Below are 20,902 nucleotides of genomic sequence, written 5' to 3'. Positions count from 1 at the left end.
TAAAAGTATCACTAAACTGTAGTGTTTGTATGAATGTATGCTGACTGTAAAGTCATGCTTACTGTAGCTAACTAATTCAAGGCAATGCAACTGTTATAAAACATATTTCCTTTGGTTAGTCAACTGTGGCTTATAAACTTTACCGATAATGATAAATAACGTAACAATTAAATCACATTTCTCAGTCACGCTTTTTTTATTTTAAAAGTAGTTGGATACATTTGGCATTTGTTAATTCTTGGAATCCAAAATTTTAAATGGTTGATTTAGCAAAAAGAGTCAACCAACAATAAAGAAACAGTATGTCAGCTTTTTCTATGGTAATGAGGATACTGTGTGATGCAGCTGCAACATTCTTCTGTTCTCGTGTTGAGCATGGTCACAACTGTGATAACTGTGTGCCTTGATCCAAAGAACACAGTCTGTGTGAAAACCCAAAATGTAAACCTTTAAAAAGGGAGTTGAACACTTCAGAGATGGCTCATCAGAGAAACAAACTTTTGAATTTAAGGCTTTTTAATGTTTTTTATGTAAACCTTCAAGATACATGTCCGCAAAAAGAAATAAATCCAAGTGCACCATCCAGAGCGAATGGGATGCTGGCCCTAAATAGAAAACAATGTATTGTATTCACAGAAAAGTCTAGATTCATCTAGCTTTTTTCTGATTGAGCAACGGAAGTCAAACATGGTGGGAAAAAAAAGTAACTACTGAAAGAGACTAGAGGAGTCAAACAGTGTCATGAGCCGTCAGGAGTACAACACAAGCAGAGCAAATTTGTAGCAATTTGATTGAAAAGAGATCGCAAAAGAACACCTTGTCTGAAACCGTGTGTATTCTACCCCCCACCACTTATGTCACAATGTAAACTCCGCTCTTGGTAATGTAGTTTCCAGAGACACACAGAAGCAAGTGTGGCATCCCAGGATTCTGCTAACAGGTCAAAGATAGTATCAGAGTCCCAGAAAAGCATATCCTCTCCTGATTTCTTGGCTTGTCCCAGGGCTCCCGTTTAAAATTAGTAATCATCCTCATCATCTGAGTCCATCACTCTCCGTCTGTTGAACTGACAAGAACAGAGCACAAATGATTTAAGACGGATGTGTGACTGATAATGAATCAAACACAGGTGACATTTCAGTGCAACTTACTGTGACAGTTGTTTTCTTCTCTGTTTGCTGACTGACTTTTTCTAGAATCTCGATCAGGCCTGACTCAGTAATCTGACAAAAGAGAAAATCCATTCATTGCACTGCTGGCATGACGAGGAATAGCAACAATATCAGAGCTTCAAGCATTAGGAGGTGTTTTTCTTACCTTTCCTGGTAACTTTCCAAAACGAACCATCTGAATGAGATAGTTTTCAACTGCATTGGCCTTCTCCGGTTTTACCAAAGCAAGATTGCTTACTGAAAAACAGTAAAAATATTTAACCACCTTGTGTTCACGATTGAGTGGCGTTTATAGGTCTACACTACAACCTATTCATCACACAAAACAGTTTCAAACTCAGAGGTAGGAGCCTTAAGTTTTTTTTAAAATGGAAGGCTGTATGACACTCTTCTTAGACTGAATATAAATCTCTGATAAGAGTTAATAAGAGTGTTGTGATGATTCTGATTTCACAATTTTTTACATTACAGTTGTTCACCAATTTATAGTATGCCAAATAAAAAAAAATATTTTTAATATCTTTTGGTTTTACAAGAGCATGATTTATTTCCAAGGGATTCCTTTCAACAGACTTAACAATAAATCTGAGAGCACACTTACATCTGGCACGGGCAGACTGGTCCAGAACTTGAGCCAATATAGAGTTCCTCATTTCTGTTTCTCTGTGAATAACAAGTAACAATGATACCACATCAGCACAACCTACAACTATTTGGATCTAGGACTGAGACCAGTAAAAGGGAAACAGAAAAATACATTTATCAAACTCTCAAGCCATCAAAAGATTACACTGATAGGTTCTTATTACACAATGAGTTCGTAATGTTGTTTTCAAGTATACTGTGGCTCTCTAACAATAATTATCTCACAATATTTTGGAAATAATTCAGTGAACAGATGTCTGATAAGTCTGTTTAACTGAGCTATACAGAAACTGACTGTGGGAGTACAAATTAATCACTGTATCTGTATACTGACTTGGCATACTTACCTTTGTTTGGCCTCCTCTGCTTGCTGCTGATTATTTGAAGAATCCTGGAAGAATATATGAGACAGCACCATCACATATACAGTACAGGCCAAAAGTTTGGACACACCTTCTCATTCAATGCATTTTCTTTATTTTCATGACTATTTACATTGTAGATTCTCACTGAAGGCATCAAAACTATGAATGAACACATGTGGAGTTATGTACTTAACAAAAAAGGTGAAATAACTGAAAACATGTTTTATATTCTAGTTTCTTCAAAATAGCCACCCTTTGCTCTGATTACTGCTTTGCACACTCTTGGCATTCTCTCGATGAGCTTCAAGAGGTAGTCACCTGAAATGGCTTCCACTTCACAGGTGTGCCTTATCAGGGTTAATTAGTGGAATTTCTTGCTTTATCAATGGGGTTGGGACCATCAGTTGTGTTGTGCAGAAGTCAGGTTAATACACAGCCGACAGCCCTATTGGACAACTGTTAAAATTCATATTATGGCAAGAACCAATCAGCTAACTAAAGAAAAACGAGTGGCCATCATTACTTTAAGAAATGAAGGTCAGTCAGTCCGGAAAATTACAAAAACTTTAAATGTGTCCCCAAGTGGAGTCGCAAAAACCATCAAGCGCTACAACGAAACTGGCACACATGAGGACCGACCCAGGAAAGGAAGACCAAGAGTCACCTCTGCTTCTGAGGATAAGTTCATCCGAGTCACCAGCCTCAGAAATCGCAAGTTAACAGCAGCTCAGATCAGAGACCAGATGAATGCCACACAGAGTTCTAGCAGCAGACCCATCTCTAGAACAACTGTTAAGAGGAGACTGCGCCAATCAGGCCTTCATGGTCAAATAGCTGCTAGGAAACCACTGCTAAGGAGAGGCAACAAGCAGAAGAGATTTGTTTGGGCCAAGAAACACAAGGAATGGACATTAGACCAGTGGAAATCTGTGCTTTGGTCTGATGAGTCCAAATTTGAGATCTTTGGTTCCAACCGCCGTGTCTTTGTGAGACGCAGAAAAGGTGAACGGATGGATTCCACATGCCTGGTTCCCACTGTGAAGCATGGAGGAGGAGGTGTGATGGTGTGGGGGTGTTTTGCTGGTGACACTGTTGGGGATTTATTCAAAATTGAAGGCACACTGAACCAGCATGGCTACCACAGCATCCTGCAGCGACATGCCATCCCATCCGGTTTGCGTTTAGTTGGACGATCATTTATTTTTCAACAGGACAATGACCCCAAACACACCTCCAGGCTGTGTAAGGGCTATTTGACCAAGAAGGAGAGTGATGGAGTGCTGCGGCAGATGACCTGGCCTCCACAGTCACCGGACCTGAACCCAATCGAGATGGTTTGGGGTGAGCTGGACCGCAGAGTGAAGGCAAAGGGGCCAACAAGTGCTAAACACCTCTGGGAACTCCTTCAAGCCTGTTGGAAAACCATTTCAGGTGACTACCTCTTGAAGCTCATCAAGAGAATGCCAAGAGTGTGCAAAGCAGTAATCAGAGCAAAGGGTGGCTATTTTGAAGAAACTAGAATATAAAACATGTTTTCAGTTATTTCACCTTTTTTTGTTAAGTACATAACTCCACGTGTTCATTCATAGTTTTGATGTCTTCAGTGAGAATCTACAATGTAAATAGTCATGAAAATAAAGAAAACGCATTGAATGAGAAGGTGTGTCCAAACTTTTGGCCTGTACTGTAGGTTGTATTTCTTATTCTTCTTATTCATACCAGCCCAATATTCCCACAACTTTGGTAATGGCCTCACAAACAACTTTAATAACTGTCAAAATATATTTCCCCATGCTGCTTGGTTAATTTATTAAAACTTAGCTTTTTTTTTAAAGCAAAGTTTCACCTTTCAAAGTGGAACAAAATATTTGGCTAAAGATCTGACATTTGATTGAAGACCAGAATCTACAATGTACCAGTATCAAGATAATACTCATCATAAAAACCAGGTCTGTATGGTTCAAGACAATGAGCGCAGTTGGAGCCAAGTGACTCATGTATAGTTAAAAAAATAACATCACCAGGATCCATCCACTTTGCATCAGAAAGTTCATTAGCAATCGTGTCTATAACGATGTACAAGAATTAGCTATATATCTTAATCTTGATGGGTATCATAACTTGCAGTATTGTTTTTCTTGTTTTACATTTTAATCTGTTTATGTTTACACCTTGAACCAAGTCAAACAACCTTTCAATTTTATGATGTGATTTATTTAGGTGTCCAGGAAACCTTGTACATTACCTGTCTGTCTTATCTGCTTTCTAAAAAAATGTTTACCAATTCTTCATATTATTTGAATTTCTGTTTTTTACTCCCCATTTTTAGATATTACTTTAGTCAGACATTGAATGTCTGTCCCCATCTTGGCAGAGGTTGGTGGATTGTTGGCGACTGTCACTGAGTAGGACATTTTAAATTTGAAAAATAAACTTCAGCACTCTCTGGAGGGCAAATTATGTAGCCAGGACACTGTTTCAAAATTACTTTAAATACATCTTTAGCCTTTCTGTACTGTAATGTTTTGTTATTTATCTGGCAAAAATTACACAGATACAATTTATCTTTGAGTAGTTACAAGCTTTCTAAATATTCGCCCAGCCCATTTATCAGTTGGGCTCTATGTAAGATTCACTGTGTTCATTCAGCTGAAACCTGACAGCATTAACTAAAATCTGCATTTTAAACCTGCATTTTAATTATTCATACAAGATGCCACCACATCATGGCTGTTATAATTAAAATACAGGCCTATATTTATTACAGTCATAAAACAAAGTTGTTACCTTTTACTGTTTATTAATGTTTCAGTATATTATGTGGCTAGTAAAGATACACTTACGTTAATGAAACTGTCCTACCACTCCAACTAAGCTCACCAGTTGACTGTATTCTTCTATACTTGTCCAGAAACATTCTTCATTCTTCTTCTTCTCACCCTCCTATTGTGTTCAGCTCTAATTAGACAAAATTACAAGTTTTCTCTGTTTCTTAGGGTTTAACTTTTGTATACCTGTGTGTTCCCTGTCATTGACTACAATTACTGTATAAAAGTTCAGAAAATGCCCATTCAACATTGTTTAAGTCATGCTCATGACAGATGGAACTTTTCTGGCAGCTACAGTAGATAACTTTTTTGAGGCCTTGCAAACAATTGTTTCTGTGGCAGCACAATAACCAAGTGATATACCATATGTACGACTCTTGACCATATCTGTCATCATGACAATAGTGAGGAGGAGGCAGGGCAGATCAGGAAATTGACAATAAAGATAGATTTAGAAGAAAAAGTGTCAATAACTGTAGAATACTGTTATTGTTGGTATTCAGACAATAATTTTGTAATACAGTAACGTTTTTATAGTTTTGGGCTTTTGTCCTTGCTTTACTAATAAAATCATACAAAAGATAATTTAAGAGATATTTTGTGTCCATGTTAAGCTTTGATGCAAAGTAGTCTGATAAATAGTACAATGTGTTTCATCTGAGTATTTGTATAATCAATATGAAGTAATAGATTATGTTTTGTTTTATAGCTAAAAAACAAGCTGATTAGGTCAATGCACCCATACGTGCCATAAATATCAAATATAAGTTCAAACTTGTTATGCTCACAATAACTTAAATTGACTAAAGATCTGACACAACATTAGGTGATAACGTTACAGTATGTATTATTAAGGATGTGTGATCAGCTATAATGGGACGGCCATTTTAAACAGGGAACACTTAATTTTGATTGATGATTAATTTATATTAAATAGACACAGCAGGAGGGTTAACATAGGTTCATTTTTTATAACTCGTTGCTCAGTGTTGCTCAGCTAACACTATCATTGTCAGAGGGGTGTGCGCTGTCTTGTCAATACCAAGCTAGCAGTGTCAGTGAGATGATGCTGGTTACTGTGATTTATAACACACTACAGAGTTTATTACAGCTAGCGTTGCTCTCATACGTTGGCTGTGTATATCCCCCGAGTTAAGACAGTTACGGTACAGTTAAATGAGTTGAGTTGTGGTGACTGGTTTAGCCACACTAACGTTAGCTAACTTTAGCAGCACCATTACTGAACTCAGCATCTCCTTATAAGGCGGGCGCAAACACGCTTCCGTGCTCGTGTTTTGTGCTTACCCCGTGCTTTGCCTGAAGCTCTGCCATCCTTTGCTGCCTAATTGCTTCTAATTCGTCGTCCGCCATGGTTTACAACAGTATCGTGGACCTAGAAGGCTGAGAAGTGTTGAGGTAACGTAATAAAATGTACCCTAAACTCCCATCAGAGGTAAGGCCCTACCTAGTCCAGGGGACTGTAATCAACATCCGATCCAACACTCAGGGTGAAGCAATCGAGCACAGATTCAAGGATCGCATATGAAAAGGAGTTTGTGAGCATACTGTACCCATACTGCAGGCAGATTTATGGATTTGTGGCAATGTTTAAAATAAATGTTGCAGTTCGCTGTATTTTAGCTGTATGATTTATAGTATTATAGACCAATTTATTTTGATAATATTCAATATTGTGAGACAGTAATGCTGTTATGGATGAAGATGGCTCAAGTGCAGCATGAATTGGCAGGGCTTTTAAAGTCTTCTTTATAAGAAGAGTGTATAGACTTTACTTAATGGTATTTATACATAATGCAAATTTTAGTCCATTTAATGTAGTATAAAATACAGAGACTGAAAAAGGGCAAGCAGATTTGACACAAAATGAAAATTAAGTAAAGCAAAAGGAACTCAAAACTCAGAGGAGAAGTTTAAAGGAGCTTATTTTCTAACCAGGTAAATTAAAAACATCAACATCTTAAGCAATCTACCTAGTTCTTACCCTCTGGATTTAAAAGTATTTAACAAGATTAATATTTGAAGTTTCAAGTCATCCTTCAACATTTTTCCACGCCAAGGGTGCAGAATACATAATTGCCCCTTTCCCAATTTCCTTATGGGCATTTAAAAAGGAAAGAAAAATGAAGTCTTGAGAATGCCAAGAGTATTGTCTGACACTTTTCTGTGGATAAAGACACATAAGTAGTATGGGAGCAGGCCAAAAGTGTACCAATGACAGAGCATGGGTAGCCAGAGCGGATGATCATAAAGTCTCTTTATATATCAAAAGAAAAACACAACTTATTTCGAAAATAAAAACCCAGTTTTAGCGTAGCTTTTTCACCAGGTACTGCACATGTGGCTTAAAATGTAATCATCAATCAAAATACCCAGATATTTATAACAGATAACAACCTCTATTTCACTTCCCTTATGAGTGGCCACTGATCCATTTGGATCTTGGCAATGAAACAAAAGAAACATTTGACAAAAAAACACTTTATTTAATAGGTTCATTAAGAAATTGCATGTCATGATAACTGTTTTAAATCTGTTAAATATCATGGTAGCATAATAGCAATATTCGTATATTAGTAATATGGTTTGTTTAATTACAAAAAAAAATATTGATTAGAACATCTTTATTCAAATGGAGGAATCATTCAGACGGAGCATTGTGTGTTGTCAGCAGTTGTGACTGTTTGGCTGGTGCTGGTATAAATATTCTTGGTGGTGCTGCCTCTGCTTGTGATGTGTATGACAGCTGATAGATGGAGGTAGCCTTAGGATGGTCATCACACTTGACCCCTAGCTTCCTCTATATGTACTATAAGAGAAACGACTCAGGAGCAGAGGGACATGGTACTTTTGGCCGGGGTCATTAATAGTGAAGACAATCTGCAACAGAACACCAAACATGAGAGAGGTCAACAATTAAAAGTAAGCATCACATGCATACGACTGGTTAAATGAGGATATAAGTTCACTGATCTAGTTGCGAAACTACAGTTACACCACAAGCAAGCAAAGCACCATTTGACATGCCAACACAGCATTTCCTCACCTCAACATATGGGTAAAAGCAGGTCTCTCCCATATTCTTCCAGTACTGACCAGTCTCAAAACACATTTTATACACACCAGAAGTAAACAACTGTTTTGTGATGAGTCCTGGGCAGCGTCCGTCAGCATTAGTTGCCCTGTAGAGATAAAATGTGATTGGAGAGAGTTGTCCAGTTGTAATATCTGAGATTTTCCTGTGATCATACTTTGTGACTATGTGTGTGGTATTTTATGGCTGTTGCCCTCAGGTCTTTACCCAACGGTTATCAAACTCCAGGCATTATTGGAGGGGTCTTGTCGGTACAGACAGATGGCAATGTTCGAGCCAGGGACGCCCATCGCAGTGTTCAGCACGTGGGTGGTCAGAGGACTAGGTGAGCCTGCCATTGCTGTGATCTGCATAGCAAGGAAGTAAGACTTTAAATGGATCTGTTTAAATCTAGAGAAATCACATTAGAGTCCAGCATTGAAACACAAATACTTCTCTGACAACTGGCAAAAACATACAGGCCTATGTTGCTTTTATTTTCCTTAAAGCAACATTGAGTTCACTGTATTTTGAATTATCTTTGGCGGTTTATTCCAAACTGACAAGATAACGCATTTGACACCCATCTTAAATGCGCAGAGGACAGCTTTATTAAAGTTTTTAGACAATGACCATGTCAAAAACTAAATTCAAATTTGCCCTACAGGAGTATTTGGCTGTGTGCATGAATTTTAAAACTGATTTCTGATTCCCTTCCCACCTTTCAACGCCCTTGCGCAGACCACGCCCATCTTTGAACTCAGCCTTCAGTATGATCTTGACTACACACCTGTAAATTTCCCAGAGCCAGGGATGTAAAAACTGGGGTGCCGGAGGCCTCTTTTCTAATTCTTACTTCTGGCTCCCTTGTCAGACCATGGCTATCTTCAAATTCAGTCTTCATTTTGATCTCAATAACACACCTGTCAAGTTTTGTGACTCCATTGTGCATGATTGCAATGTTATTGTGATGACAAAATCTTTCCACAGACAGTCAGCTGGCAAAATATTCAAAATGGCTTCTGTGGTGGGTACAACTGTCACCAGGACCCCATTTTGCCATGATGAGACACAATACCAGCTCCTGCTACCTTGCTGTGGCTCGTAAATGTCAAATTGTAAGTTGTGATTTATTAAGTAAAAATTCTCAAGATAGTTGAATAAAAGGACATATCAAGACCTCTGTAGATACAGTACAGGGTGCTAAAATCTAACTAATAAATAGAAACCCTGGATATAATATTTTACACACAAGTATTAAATCAGATGTTTTTATGTTTATTTCAGTGATCAAACATAATAAATATATGATGCTCCATCACTTAACATTTGGACTGTTGAATAAAAAATCTTCTGTTGTTTTATATACCTTTAAGTTTTGTGCTTACCTTGTATTCAGGCACAATCTGACCCTTGAGTTGCTGCAGCCTGTACGCACTCATGTGCACTGATGAATCAAATCCAAAGTGAGCCAGCAGTTATAACCAAAAAAGAGAGAGCAATTTTATGGTTTATTAAACAGATCAGGATTTTCGTCTCATTGTCCTCATGCAGTCCTGCAACCTGCCCTATTCAGAATGAGATTAAGTACACGTGCTTATCGTTTTGTCAACAGAAGACCGGTTGTGCAAGAGCTCCTTTTGTCATATTCTGCTTTCAGCACTTTGAACTCAGTGGAAATGGATGATGATTTAACTGGACAGAGCATAAACCAGCCTGATTCTCTGGGGGTTCATGGCTGGAGGAATACTTAGACTTGCTGGACACAGAACAGGCAGCCTGCCCAATAAAAGACTTAGATAAGGGCCTGGAAGACCACTGGGACACTCGTCCAGGGCTAGCTTGCTCTCAGTTGTGAGGCCTTGTTTAAAAGGATGTATGAGATTTAATGTATGTTGCAAGTTCTGGGTGTCAGCCTTGCACCCCCGACCCCCCACCCTGCTGGGTTATTTGTGTTAAAAAATAGTGGCAATGGATGATCAAATGGACTGCTCTGAGGACGTGACACATGCAGCCATGCACAATTAACAGAATTATAAGGAAAACATTTTTTTTTCTGACGCTTGTGTGTTTGACTGCTGGGTTACTGAACTCTAAAAACAAAACCCACAACTTCCTGCTGGAATTCCACAGGTTAATGTCATACCTCCTCTCACCCTCCGATCTCTTTGTTCAATTTAATATTATATGAATATGGAACTAAATGTTGGCAACAAGCACAGCTCTGTTAACACATTAAACCATGGTGACTATTCCAACAGATAATCTACTGGATTTCCTCTTTGAAATCGCTGCAGTGATTTCCTGTAATTCACATGGTTTTGAGTTGCCTAAAGTGCATTGCCGATCATATTATGAGGACAAATGATACAAACTTTGAGCATGACAGAAATATGATCTGGCATTTAGGCAATACTCCATAGTGATAACCTGTGCTACAATGACACTGAAGTCATTATTTATAGCTTTTCCTCTTAGATAAAGAAAAGTCTGTCCCCAGAGCTTTCTACCATAACACATGGACTTCATCAGCAGACTGAACTTGCTCAGGTTAAAACGGTTTGTCATCTGTAAATAAACTGATCTCAGCGATAAACACTGATTATTCCAAACTACACTTCCTGATATTATTTGACAGTTTAAATGGTTTTCTAGTTTGTTTGTTTTTAAATGTTCTATCATGTCTTGTTTTCACTTTTAATTTAACCTCAGGGCAGCACAGTGGTTAGCACTGTTAGCACAGGTGGCAAGAGGGTTCCTGGTTCAATCCCAGGAGGGAGCCCTTCTGTGCAGAGTGTGCACGTTCTCCCCTGTGTCAGCGTGGGTTTTCTCCGAGCACTCTGGCTTCCTCCCACAGTCCAAAGACATGCAGATTGGGCATAGGTTAATTGGTGACTCTAAATTGGCCCCCACAACCCTCAAGAAAATGGACCATTTGGCCACTTAAACTCTGCACTCTGTTTGCTCTCATTTTATGCTACACCAAAATATTGTTGCATAAATGTTAACATAATATATATTGGTATGATATGGCCATATCTCCATATGGCCTCAGTATCTTGGTTATTAACTCCATTAATGTGTCTCTTCCTCTCTCATTTGTCTTTCTCACGCCAAGATGACGTTTCAGCAAAAGCTTGTGGTGGAGAGAGGCTGCAGGTGTAAATGTTTTTGTGAAACACAGCTGATTTTGTTTCAGTGTAGTGAGTCAGCAAGATACCATATGTTGTTGAAGAGAGAACATATTGGGAGGACTGTTCTAAACTCCTTTCTTTCAAAAAAAGACCGTCTACAGAAAGTGTATCTCTTGATTTGTTTTCAGCCTGGCTGCCATGTTGTTGTCACAGGAGTTTGGCGTCACATCAGCGATGGACAACTTTCTCTGGGTGGAAACTGCTGCAGTCTGAGTTTGGGCAGTGTTGATGGTATCATCTTGAACCAGGCATGCAGCAGCCCTCAAAGCAAGATACGCAGTATGAATAATAATGTGAGCAATTTTGCCTGAGGGTCAGACTGACCTTTGGTCAAACCATCCATGCACTGAGGAGAAGAGATGCTGGCGAGTCAAAGAGATCTGTGATTGGTGATATTTACCATTACCAGCTTCCCTCTGTTCAGGATGGACTTAATTATTGTATGCTGTATACACTTTGGATTAGTTGCACAGTTAGCAGTCCAGTTTTGAAGCAGTACTTTTAACATTTTATGATTCCAAATTGATCAGTTTCTCTCTCACCTTTGTCTTCCATGTCTATCTTGGTCTCTAAGAATAAAAACACACTCCCATGCTGTATTTATACTCAATATGAAAATACTTTTACTACTGTGACAATGAGTATTTCCACTTGGCTTATCTTAAGAATGCAAACAAAAACATGTAACACCATAGGAATAACATCGTTTTCTTAAAAAAAAAATGTGAGAAGTCCTAAATCAAGATTAAAATCAGACAGTTCAACAATTACAGTAAAGTTTACAATAATACACAATATTACACACTGACCTGGGCCTTTGCACGTCTCACAAGTGCCAAATACATGGGGGAAGAGAGCTGTAACATTCTTGTAATAGATATGAAGTAGAGTCACACTCAGAGACAGAGCAGAAAACAACCAGTTTATCTCCTGATGATCAGTGTGATTATTCAGTTTCTTAAGAATTACTGCAATTTACAGTACTTTGACTAGCTAAACTGTGATTAGAAGTATAAAATAAAGACAAAAAGTGAGTCAGGCGTCAACAAAGAGCCCTGTTGAAAGATCATATTTGAGAGTTTACACATTTCTTTTGTTGTCACAAGTCAAAATACTTTGAGATCCACAGAGGGAACTTTCATTTTACAGTACATATACACAATATTCAACTTATTCTGAAAATAATAAATCTTAAGTAGGCTGTTTGCATGGTTTACATTATCTAATTAAAGATGTGAGAGTTTTGTTCTGGGGAGAAACTGGTGAAACAGCAGAAACATGGTGCAGAACCCACTGACTACACATAGATTATTACTGTATGTACAGTGTGATAGTGGCATGTGCTGCCTGTTTTAGAAAAAGGCTTTTAATGTGGACGAGATAAAGTGGTAAGCTCCTTACACAGTGTTTTAATCAGAGAACCCTTTTGTCTCATTTGGATTAATACTGAAATATTGGCATTGGTGCAAACTCTCATATCATATAATAGGAATGCCTACTTAGGGCGGATTATAAAAAGTTAAATTCACCTCCGTGCTTCCAGTTGTTCGTTATAATTACTCTGTCTGTCACTCCTTTAGTCTGACAAATTCTTCTCAATCAGATGTGTGTGTACCTGGTGTATATAAGTCACTTGTGTTTCAGTTTGACTTAGAAGTATGGTCACAGAAAAGAAGCTGCTGTGATACACTTAAATGTAATATGTTATCTGATATGTACACCCTGTTGGAGGGGAGCTGAGCCACAGATATGAGAGTTGGCTTGATGGTTGTTGTTCTTTTCCTCCATGTTTGGCACTTAATCCATGTCTTCTACGTCTTCTCTTGTTCCTCCCTCATATTTCCTCTTCGGGGTCAGAGCTGTGGTTGCTCATCTGTGACAGACAGACAGACAGACAGACAGACAGACAAAGATAGAACAGTGATAGCTTAAACAAAGAGGTATTTCATTCGGCTGCAAGCTCACAATGACTAAGTAAAATTTAATGGTGCAGGTATGAATTGATTTCACGGTAGTCTAAGTAGTTGTCACGTTCACTCACCTCACAGGACAGAATCTGGTTGAAACTTGTCTGTGCAATTTTTTTTAACTCAAACTTTACTTTAAAGTTTTTAAAGTAATTGTAATTAATTTAAAATTCAAATCTAATCTCAAAAATTTGTTGAATTTCTGAGTGAGTTTTCTTGTGTATTATTGTTGTAAATTAATATATTTTTATCCACTAAATGGGGCCCTAACAGACACACAGCTTAAAGGAACAGTGTAAGATTTACTGGGATTTAGTGGCATTTTGTGCTGAGGATTCTAAATTGCAACCAACTAAAACGTCACCAGGTTAGTTTTCCATTAGCGTTCATTGTTCAGGAGGTTTTTACAAGAAGCTGAATAACAAGCAGAGGTCTCCTTTCCTCTAAAACAAATGGACCAGGTGATTAAAACCGATAAAAACACTGAATAAAACAGTTTCGTGTAACAAGTTGGTGTTTCGACTTCTAGCACAGCACCTGCTAATGTGTGCTCAACTCTCTGATAACCTAAAATCCAGATATTCAGGAGGTTTTGTCCCCTCCAAAATAAACAGACATGGAGATTTGAACTGGTAAAAAAATGAATATAGCGCGTCGAAAAGGGTCAGTTGTGGTGGTACAGGCATCTGATCAGGATGCCTCCTGGGCGCCTCCCGCTGGAGGTGTTTTAGGCACATCTCACTGGTAGGAGGCCGCGGGGCAGACCCAGAACACGCAGGGATTACATATCTCATCTGGCCTGGAAACACCTTGGGGAGCAGCTGGAAAGTGCTGCTGGGGAGAGGAACGTCTGGGGTGCTTTGCTTGGCCTGCTGCCCCCCCGACCGGGCTCCAGATAAGTATATGGATGGATGGATTTTGACTTTTGTAATGAGTCTCATTAACACAATCAGAAACCAGCATCATGCAATATGACCAAGAGGGACGGCCCTTGCTGATACATTTTTTAGTCATTCCTGAACAAGTGCACTGCACACAGACTTCAGGCCCATTTACCGTGTGGTTGTCATCATCAGGCTCCCTCAGGTCAGGGTCCTCCCTGTGGATTCGATGGCGGGAGCTGGGTGGAGAGAGGGAGGAGAGGGAGTGCTCGGGGCTGCTGGCAGACAGAGCGTACGGTGAGCCAGCTGGACTGTCCTCTCTCAGGGGAGACCCTATGAAACAGGAATAAACAGAGCCATACATAGAGTTTAGGTGTGGAGTTTACTGCACGTCCTGTTTCCTGTGGAGTGTTAGGAAAATACATGTTTTCTGTGGGTCAGAGACAAAAACGTCTGTGTGCATCCCACTGACTTTGTACCAGATGACAGGCAGAAAGCAAGAGTGGGAGTGACAGGATGAAGGACAGATGAAGAGATAGTGAGGGGGAAGCGAGAGACAGCAGAGCTGAATAGTGAGGGACAGGGGAATCAAGTAGAGCCAGAGATAAATTAATATGAAGATGAGAGCTATCAATCGCCCAAGGTCATTCAAAGTAGACAGAACACACACACTTCCCTGAACGTGTGCACCTACAGTTGCAGTAGCCACAGGACACATTCTCTTTTTAGCACACGGCCTATCTGTACATTCATCCTGATGCTATGATAATGGCTTCTAGGTTCAAGGTTAAAGTTTGTTTTTACAAGAACATGTTTGTCTAGCAGTGACTGAGGACACAGGGCTCAGGGGAGGGTGGGCTGCACCAAATGAATGGTGTAAACTCTGTTTCAGTTTATGATCAGTTTAATTAAAATTTCAGTAAAACCCAATTTCCTCAGGAAGGATAATAAAGCTTTGTCCTGTTCCCTCCTAGGGGCTGTTGCACTTGCTGGCAGGCGTAGTCACTGTATTGTGATCACATGTCCACATGATGGCAGCAGCAGCTCTTCCCTCCATACACACCGCTCAGTTTTTGATATTCGTCTGTTTCCTGAATCAGTCAGTTCCTTCAACCACCCTGTTTGTTCAGCATGTTCCATAATTTGCTCACAGCCATAAATCCAGACACCCACACCCCCAGCTAATATCGGCCGCGATTCAACTTTTTAAAAAATTCCTGACTGAAGGGAAATAATTGATTTGTCAGGTAAAACAGGAGTGGCTCTGGTGGTGCCGTGCATTCCCATCCCCCAGTTTCCTCCTGCGGCACAGATCCTGAATCATTTTGATTAGGGTTGTGACTGGTGGAGCTAATCAAGCAGAAATCTGAAAGTGGCATATCGCCAGAGGCCCCCTTAAGATGTTTTTGATGTGCGAATAGATTATCTATCATTCCATCTCGCACCTACCTGCCTCCACTGTCTTTGTGAATGAGTGTCTCACCTTTGTGGTCATTCCTCTGTGTGTCCATCCTGTCAAGACTGTCAAGCAGCCCATCGATCTGTGTCTTTATCAGAGTCAGCTCCTTTTTAATCACCTGCAACTCCTCCATGCCCACTGCAGGAACGACCAGAGTGAGAACGAAAAGGACATTAGGAAATTACACAACCTGAAAATCTCTTTAGGGAGAGCTTTAAAGGAATGGTTGGACATATTGGGAGATATTTGCTTTCCATGAGTGGCTGTTAGCTTCCTTAACTTCCAGCAGGAAAGCAAATATGCAGATTTCTCAAACTGTCTGTTACTTAAATAAAATGCAACTATGACAGAAGAAAAGTGCATGCACAGTAAACTATTTGGTGTTGGCATCATTTTGGATCTCATGAACGACTTGTTTTTCTGATTTGCCATTCAGCTGTGGTTTGAATGCAGCTAATTTTCTCCGCTGCATCGTTTCTCTCATCAAAGTAGCATCACAGAAAAAGAGGTTAAAACTCTTGACTGAACTTCAATACCCAGAAATTGTGTGCTGTGACTTCAATATACTACACACAGCCTATTTTGTCTGTGGCTGCTTCATACTGAAAGGATGAGAAGCAAAAGCTCTATTGATCCAAGCTTTATACTCATCATTTCATTTTTCATTCCCCTTACCAGAGTTTTAGACAAACGATAGGCTATAAATCTGCAGTTTCTAATGCCACCTTTTTTTGGCGTCCATTCATATTACTCACACTTGGCTGTGGTTGAACTAGTGGAGTGGGCTCTGGAGCTTTTGGAGTGGGTTCTGTCTCGACTGCGTCTGTGCCCAGTGGAGTAGGAGGAGGAACGGGGTCGCTTGGCCAGACTTGGTCCCAGCGGCAGAGGAGACAGGGACGCCGGCACACGCTGATAGTCATACACCCTGGAAATTCAGCAGACACGATTTTAGAACAACTCATCTTTAACTGTGTGTGTGTGCAGCGGGTTTGATGAATTTGTGGGAAGGTGTGTGGTGTTTTCATGCAATCTAAGTGTTTGTCTGAAATCATGATGAAAGAGAGCTCGCTCACAAGTGGATAGAGTTTCTCATTTAAATCAAAATTTGCCAATTTTAGTCTCCATTTTATTTAAGTGCAGCTGCTTGTGTTTAGGCAGCACTTCAATTTGGGAACTTCGGCTCAGGTTCAATGATAAAGAAATGGTATTCTACAAAAACATGTTCATATGTCTTATAATAATAAGGCATCATAAAAAGTATTATGTTGCTGTCAGTATTGAAACCCAGCCCCAGCTCAAACAAGCGAGTGATACAAGCTGAAAAAAGGAGATATTAAAGGAAAGATGTGACAATGAAGAAAATCATCTGTTCAAGCATCTCATAGATAAATATGGATATTTATATTCCATGTTCCTTTGTCTTTTACTTTCTATCTCTGTTTCTGTCTCTCTTGCGCTGGCGTTGCCTCCTCCCTGTGGACAGCTTCATGTCTCTATCTGTCACTAAATGTAATTGGTTCTGTCAGGGCCAATCAATAGCTCTCTGCCAGGCTAGTAGTGCTGGTGACAGGGGGTGTATCACAGTCAAACTCTATAGTGCTTACTGAAAGCACACTGTGTGTTTGTGCATGTGTGCCTGTGTATGTTTAAGTAGAATCCGAGGTGATGTTGTGAAAGTGACCTCACATTTGACCTCAGCACTCACGGACTCAATATCCAAGTGAAACACAGCTACAGGCTCGAAGCCAACCAACCAGCGAAGAGCAAAGCTGCAGGAAGTGTGGGAAGAAGGCCAATCAAATCTATGAATGATTATACTAATGTTTATATTTAACTGTAGCAGCTGTTACGGCAGCACCAGATTGAGAGAGATTTGGCTCAAAAAAACAACCAGGGTTTCTTTCAGGGACAACTGGGCATATAATTAATTGTTAAAGGTATATTATGCATGATTTTCCAAGAAAACAGTGTACAGATGCAGCCGTCTAGAATTCCCCACTGCTCCGTGATGGGGCCTGGGCAGGACCTTGGGGATCCCTGCTTGGATCTTGCTGGGTCCTAAACCAGTATGTGACTGGAATGAGATCCTCAGCGATGACGTAGTGAACACGGGGCTGTCTCGTTACACCCCTAAGCACCATGTGTGGAAACCAGTTGCAATGGTTTATCTACACTAGGGTTTATCTAGTGATATATAAGCTGAAATTGGCTGAGAAATCAGCTGTTCTTATCATATTTGATGTGTTTTAAGGGCGTGTTCTTCACACACAGCATACTATTATGATTACTATCATTTCATATCATGATGATCAGGTCATGAATATGTTATGCTGAAGTGTTTTGTAAAACCCAGATACAGATTGTTTTGATGCATAAAGTACAAGCTGTAGCGAGAGGGATGATGAAATTATTGAATGTGCCACCTTCTAATCTGGCCATGAAAACTCAAAGAGATGTGTTATTCAGCAGAGTGCATAAAAGTGAATGATATACAGTAAGAAATTACAGCATGTGTGACACTCATTTGAGTGGTAGACTTTATCTGCCAATATAACAGGCTGGGACAAACTGAGTGTTTTTATACAAAGAAAAAATAATTTTAAGTATCAATAAGTTTACAACGTTTTGTCATAGACAGTGTCTCACACAGTTTATAAAGTTTTCCCTTAACTCAACAACTCACAAAATGAAGGGACTTTTAGTACATAGAATAGACTTAGACAGACGCAGCCCCTCTCAATCATCACTTATGACCCACTAGAAGTATGTGGTGGTGCATTTATCTGCAGAGACTCTGCCCTCTGCTTGTACTTTCTTCCTATTTTGCTGTGTTTGGGACATTCCTGGGCACAGTGCACAGGTGAGGTCAGGACTTTATTAAAGATAACGACCAGGTGCCAGACCGCCTGACGACAAATCCAATAGGAAGCTACCAAAATTGAAGACACAGCACCAAAAAAACCTGCAAATATAGCAAGGTGAAATGCCAGATGGAGTGAATCTGGGGTCAGCTTTCACTTTCGCTTTAGCTGGCAATACTGTTCAAACATTAGCTGACAAATCCTGCATAATATAACACTAAACATTAATTAATTGACATTCATATGAAGTTTTTTCAGTACTTCTCAGCTGTTAATAATAATTTCTTGTATAATTAATCAATGAATGTGGCCTACGGCTATGTAGGTTAAATTAACCACTTTAAAGATAATGAATTACTTTGACTTTTTGCTAAAATTGACACTTGCATGTTGTGAGATGACGAGCTTCCTAGCTACTGTGGCCAGCAGTAGGGACAGTGTTTGCGTTAGGTCTGATGGCACTGACTGAAACACAAAGAAAGAACAGCCTCTTGTATGCGCAATGTCTTATGTCTCCCGACAACCACGTTCAAAAACGTTACGACAAATGTTACTCTCTACGGCAGGAAGGAAAAAACATTCAAGACCTTTGCAAATTAAATATCTGACCTTTTTATGAGGGAAATGAATTAAGTATTTTTCAGACCTGCAGATGAAACAATTTAGATCTTGATCTAGTCGCAGACTCTGGATCAAGGGCAGTCTCAGCACAGCCTAAGTGGTTACTGCAAAGCCACGAGAGTGAAAAGCTCTCCTTCTGTGTGTCACCAGCCAGTAACAGGGAGGTAATTCTAAGTCAGCACTAAGAATCTTCACCAACAGCAAGGAGGTAAGCTGTCAGCTTCAAGGACTTAGAGTCAGGCTGTAATGTAGATTTACTGATTGAGTTGTTAACCAGTCAGTCAGGCGCAGCTCGGCCTCCTGAAAAGTTTTCTGTATTGTTATATTCTCTGAAGCCTCTGGACTTGATACTGAGATTTCTGCACACACTGTGTTCTTCACACGTCCACAGCACGCACGCTGACACACATGCATCCCAATGTCACGTAAGGATGAAGTGTATTAGGCCACCATAAGTGTGTGAGATTAGAGGCTTTGAGCATTGTCCGTGTGGAGAGACACAGAGACCAAAGACTTTAAGTCCTTTAGAGCAGTTTGCAGGGGCAGATAGACAATGTGTTGTTACACCAGCTTTGAAGTGTCATCTCAGAGAATGGAAGCTCAGACAATGAGAGACTGTAGACGAGTGAGGATTACAGAAAAGTGTGTGAGTGTGTGAGAGGGAGTGTTTGTCTCTATGGATTAGACCCCACACGGAAAGCAGCTTTGTCAGCTCGAGCTGTTATCTGTGTGTTAAAAGACACTTTTCTGTCGTGTTCCCACAAGAGGACAGCGGACAAAAACAGTCATTTCTCCCTTTCCCACATACTGATATTGCACAAAACAACAAACGCAGAAACAAAAACACACACATACAGTCCCCACGCACTCACACCTAGAGGCAATCACATGTGCGTACACACATAAATATGCACACATATGCTTCTGTCCCCCCCACACACAGCTGTCAGTAGTGCTAGCCAACAGCATGGGGAATAATCATGCACTGTGTTAAAAACAAATTGAAAATCAGTGGTGAGTGTTCCCCCCTGAGCAAAGACTGAAAAATGCAGAGCAAGGCAAACCAAATGCAAAAAAAAAACACCTAACAACAACGAAAAGATGACAGTTAATACTCAGAGCAACAGAGCATCGACATGAGCGAGAAATTCACTGGAATGAGGTATATCCTCTGTGTGTGTGTGTGTGTATACATTGTGACTGCCCACTTTTATTCAGATGTGCTGAGAGGAGTGTTTATGAGTGAGGCCTAGGGGACATAGGAAGGTCCCTGCACAATTTCAGTGGAGGATCAACAATACAGAGTCACTCTGAACACGCTCAGTCTAACTCACTACCTCATCTACCTAACTACTGCACGTGACTGCACATGGCACGAGAGTGTATCCTGCAGTAACATGGATAAATGCCTCTTGAATGTCTCATACTCTACTTGGACAAAGACGTCCCAGAATTTTTTTTCAAGATCACAACTGTAGGGATATCACTGCCTGTGCAAACAAGAGCGTTAATTGATTTCAGCTAGTGTTTGTCAATGATTGCTCACAGAAAACACTTACAATAAACACTTACATACATAAAATTTACCCCTGCAATTTTTTCAAGACATTTCTCATGGTACAGGGTATACAGAAAGTCAATAAAAGACGTGAATGAAGACAAGTCTTCATTTGTTTTTTGTGGGTGTTTTTATGGCAATGTGGATCTTTCAGATAAATTTGAGGAGTGTCTATGGTTTGCATGTTCTTTATTTTAATGTTAGTGATTCAAGGGACTCGCTCTGATCTTGGTCTTGGCTCAGTCTTGTCCTATCCTGGT

General features: G+C 39.9%; 3 protein-coding genes across 4 annotated transcripts in view; all 3 read right to left on the bottom strand.

Annotated features, from left to right (window-relative positions):
• Positions 1 to 498: 498 nt before the first annotated feature.
• pdcd5 (programmed cell death 5) lies at positions 499 to 6,513 on the bottom strand. The gene is made up of 6 exons (XM_033625074.2): positions 6,316 to 6,513; positions 2,165 to 2,208; positions 1,774 to 1,835; positions 1,318 to 1,409; positions 1,152 to 1,223; positions 499 to 1,066 (listed from the first exon to the last, which is right to left on the bottom strand). Exons 1-6 carry the CDS (start codon positions 6,379 to 6,381, stop codon positions 1,019 to 1,021), a joined length of 384 nt encoding a protein of 127 aa, XP_033480965.1. The 5' UTR covers positions 6,382 to 6,513; the 3' UTR covers positions 499 to 1,018.
• Positions 6,514 to 7,506: 993 nt separating this feature from the next.
• On the bottom strand, positions 7,507 to 9,722 carry LOC117267559 (5-hydroxyisourate hydrolase-like). The gene is made up of 4 exons (XM_033643567.2): positions 9,490 to 9,722; positions 8,330 to 8,469; positions 8,075 to 8,210; positions 7,507 to 7,908 (listed from the first exon to the last, which is right to left on the bottom strand). Exons 1-4 carry the CDS (start codon positions 9,541 to 9,543, stop codon positions 7,819 to 7,821), a joined length of 420 nt encoding a protein of 139 aa, XP_033499458.1. The 5' UTR covers positions 9,544 to 9,722; the 3' UTR covers positions 7,507 to 7,818.
• A 2,168-nt stretch (positions 9,723 to 11,890) lies between these two features.
• LOC117267478 (uncharacterized) overlaps positions 11,891 to 20,902 on the bottom strand; it is a 50,807-nt gene continuing 41,795 nt past the window's right edge. For both annotated transcript variants that reach the window (XM_033643452.2, XM_078176050.1), the window contains exons 4-7: positions 16,358 to 16,527; positions 15,627 to 15,740; positions 14,319 to 14,476; positions 11,891 to 13,168 (exon numbers count right to left, since the gene is read on the bottom strand). In XM_033643452.2, the coding sequence (XP_033499343.1) occupies positions 13,130 to 13,168; positions 14,319 to 14,476; positions 15,627 to 15,740; positions 16,358 to 16,527 (481 nt within the window). In that variant the 3' untranslated portion in view covers positions 11,891 to 13,129. The remainder of the gene's footprint in view (positions 13,169 to 14,318; positions 14,477 to 15,626; positions 15,741 to 16,357; positions 16,528 to 20,902) is intronic.

The sequence above is a fragment of the Epinephelus lanceolatus genome, chromosome 2 (genome assembly GCF_041903045.1).
Source record: "Epinephelus lanceolatus isolate andai-2023 chromosome 2, ASM4190304v1, whole genome shotgun sequence".
NCBI classification, from domain to species: Eukaryota; Metazoa; Chordata; class Actinopteri; order Perciformes; family Serranidae; genus Epinephelus; species Epinephelus lanceolatus.
This window is presented reverse-complemented; position numbering and strand designations above follow the sequence as displayed.

Excerpts from the sequence above, each read along its gene's own strand:
- pdcd5 (XM_033625074.2), bottom strand. The coding sequence starts at position 6,381 with ATGGCGGACGACGAATTAGAAGCAATTAGGCAGCAAAGGATGGCAGAG. Across the intron at positions 1,410-1,773 it reads CCAGTCTGCCCGTGCCAGAT|TAAGCAATCTTGCTTTGGTA; the intron begins GTAAGTGTGCTC and ends ACTGTTTTTCAG. Across the intron at positions 1,067-1,151 it reads AGAAGAAAACAACTGTCACA|TTCAACAGACGGAGAGTGAT; the intron begins GTAAGTTGCACT and ends TGTTCTTGTCAG.
- LOC117267559 (XM_033643567.2), bottom strand. The coding sequence starts at position 9,543 with ATGAGTGCGTACAGGCTGCAGCAACTCAAGGGTCAGATTGTGCCTGAA. Across the intron at positions 8,211-8,329 it reads TGGAGTTTGATAACCGTTGG|GGCAACTAATGCTGACGGAC; the intron begins GTAAAGACCTGA and ends TTATCTCTACAG. Across the intron at positions 7,909-8,074 it reads GCTTTTACCCATATGTTGAG|ATTGTCTTCACTATTAATGA; the intron begins GTGAGGAAATGC and ends GTTCTGTTGCAG.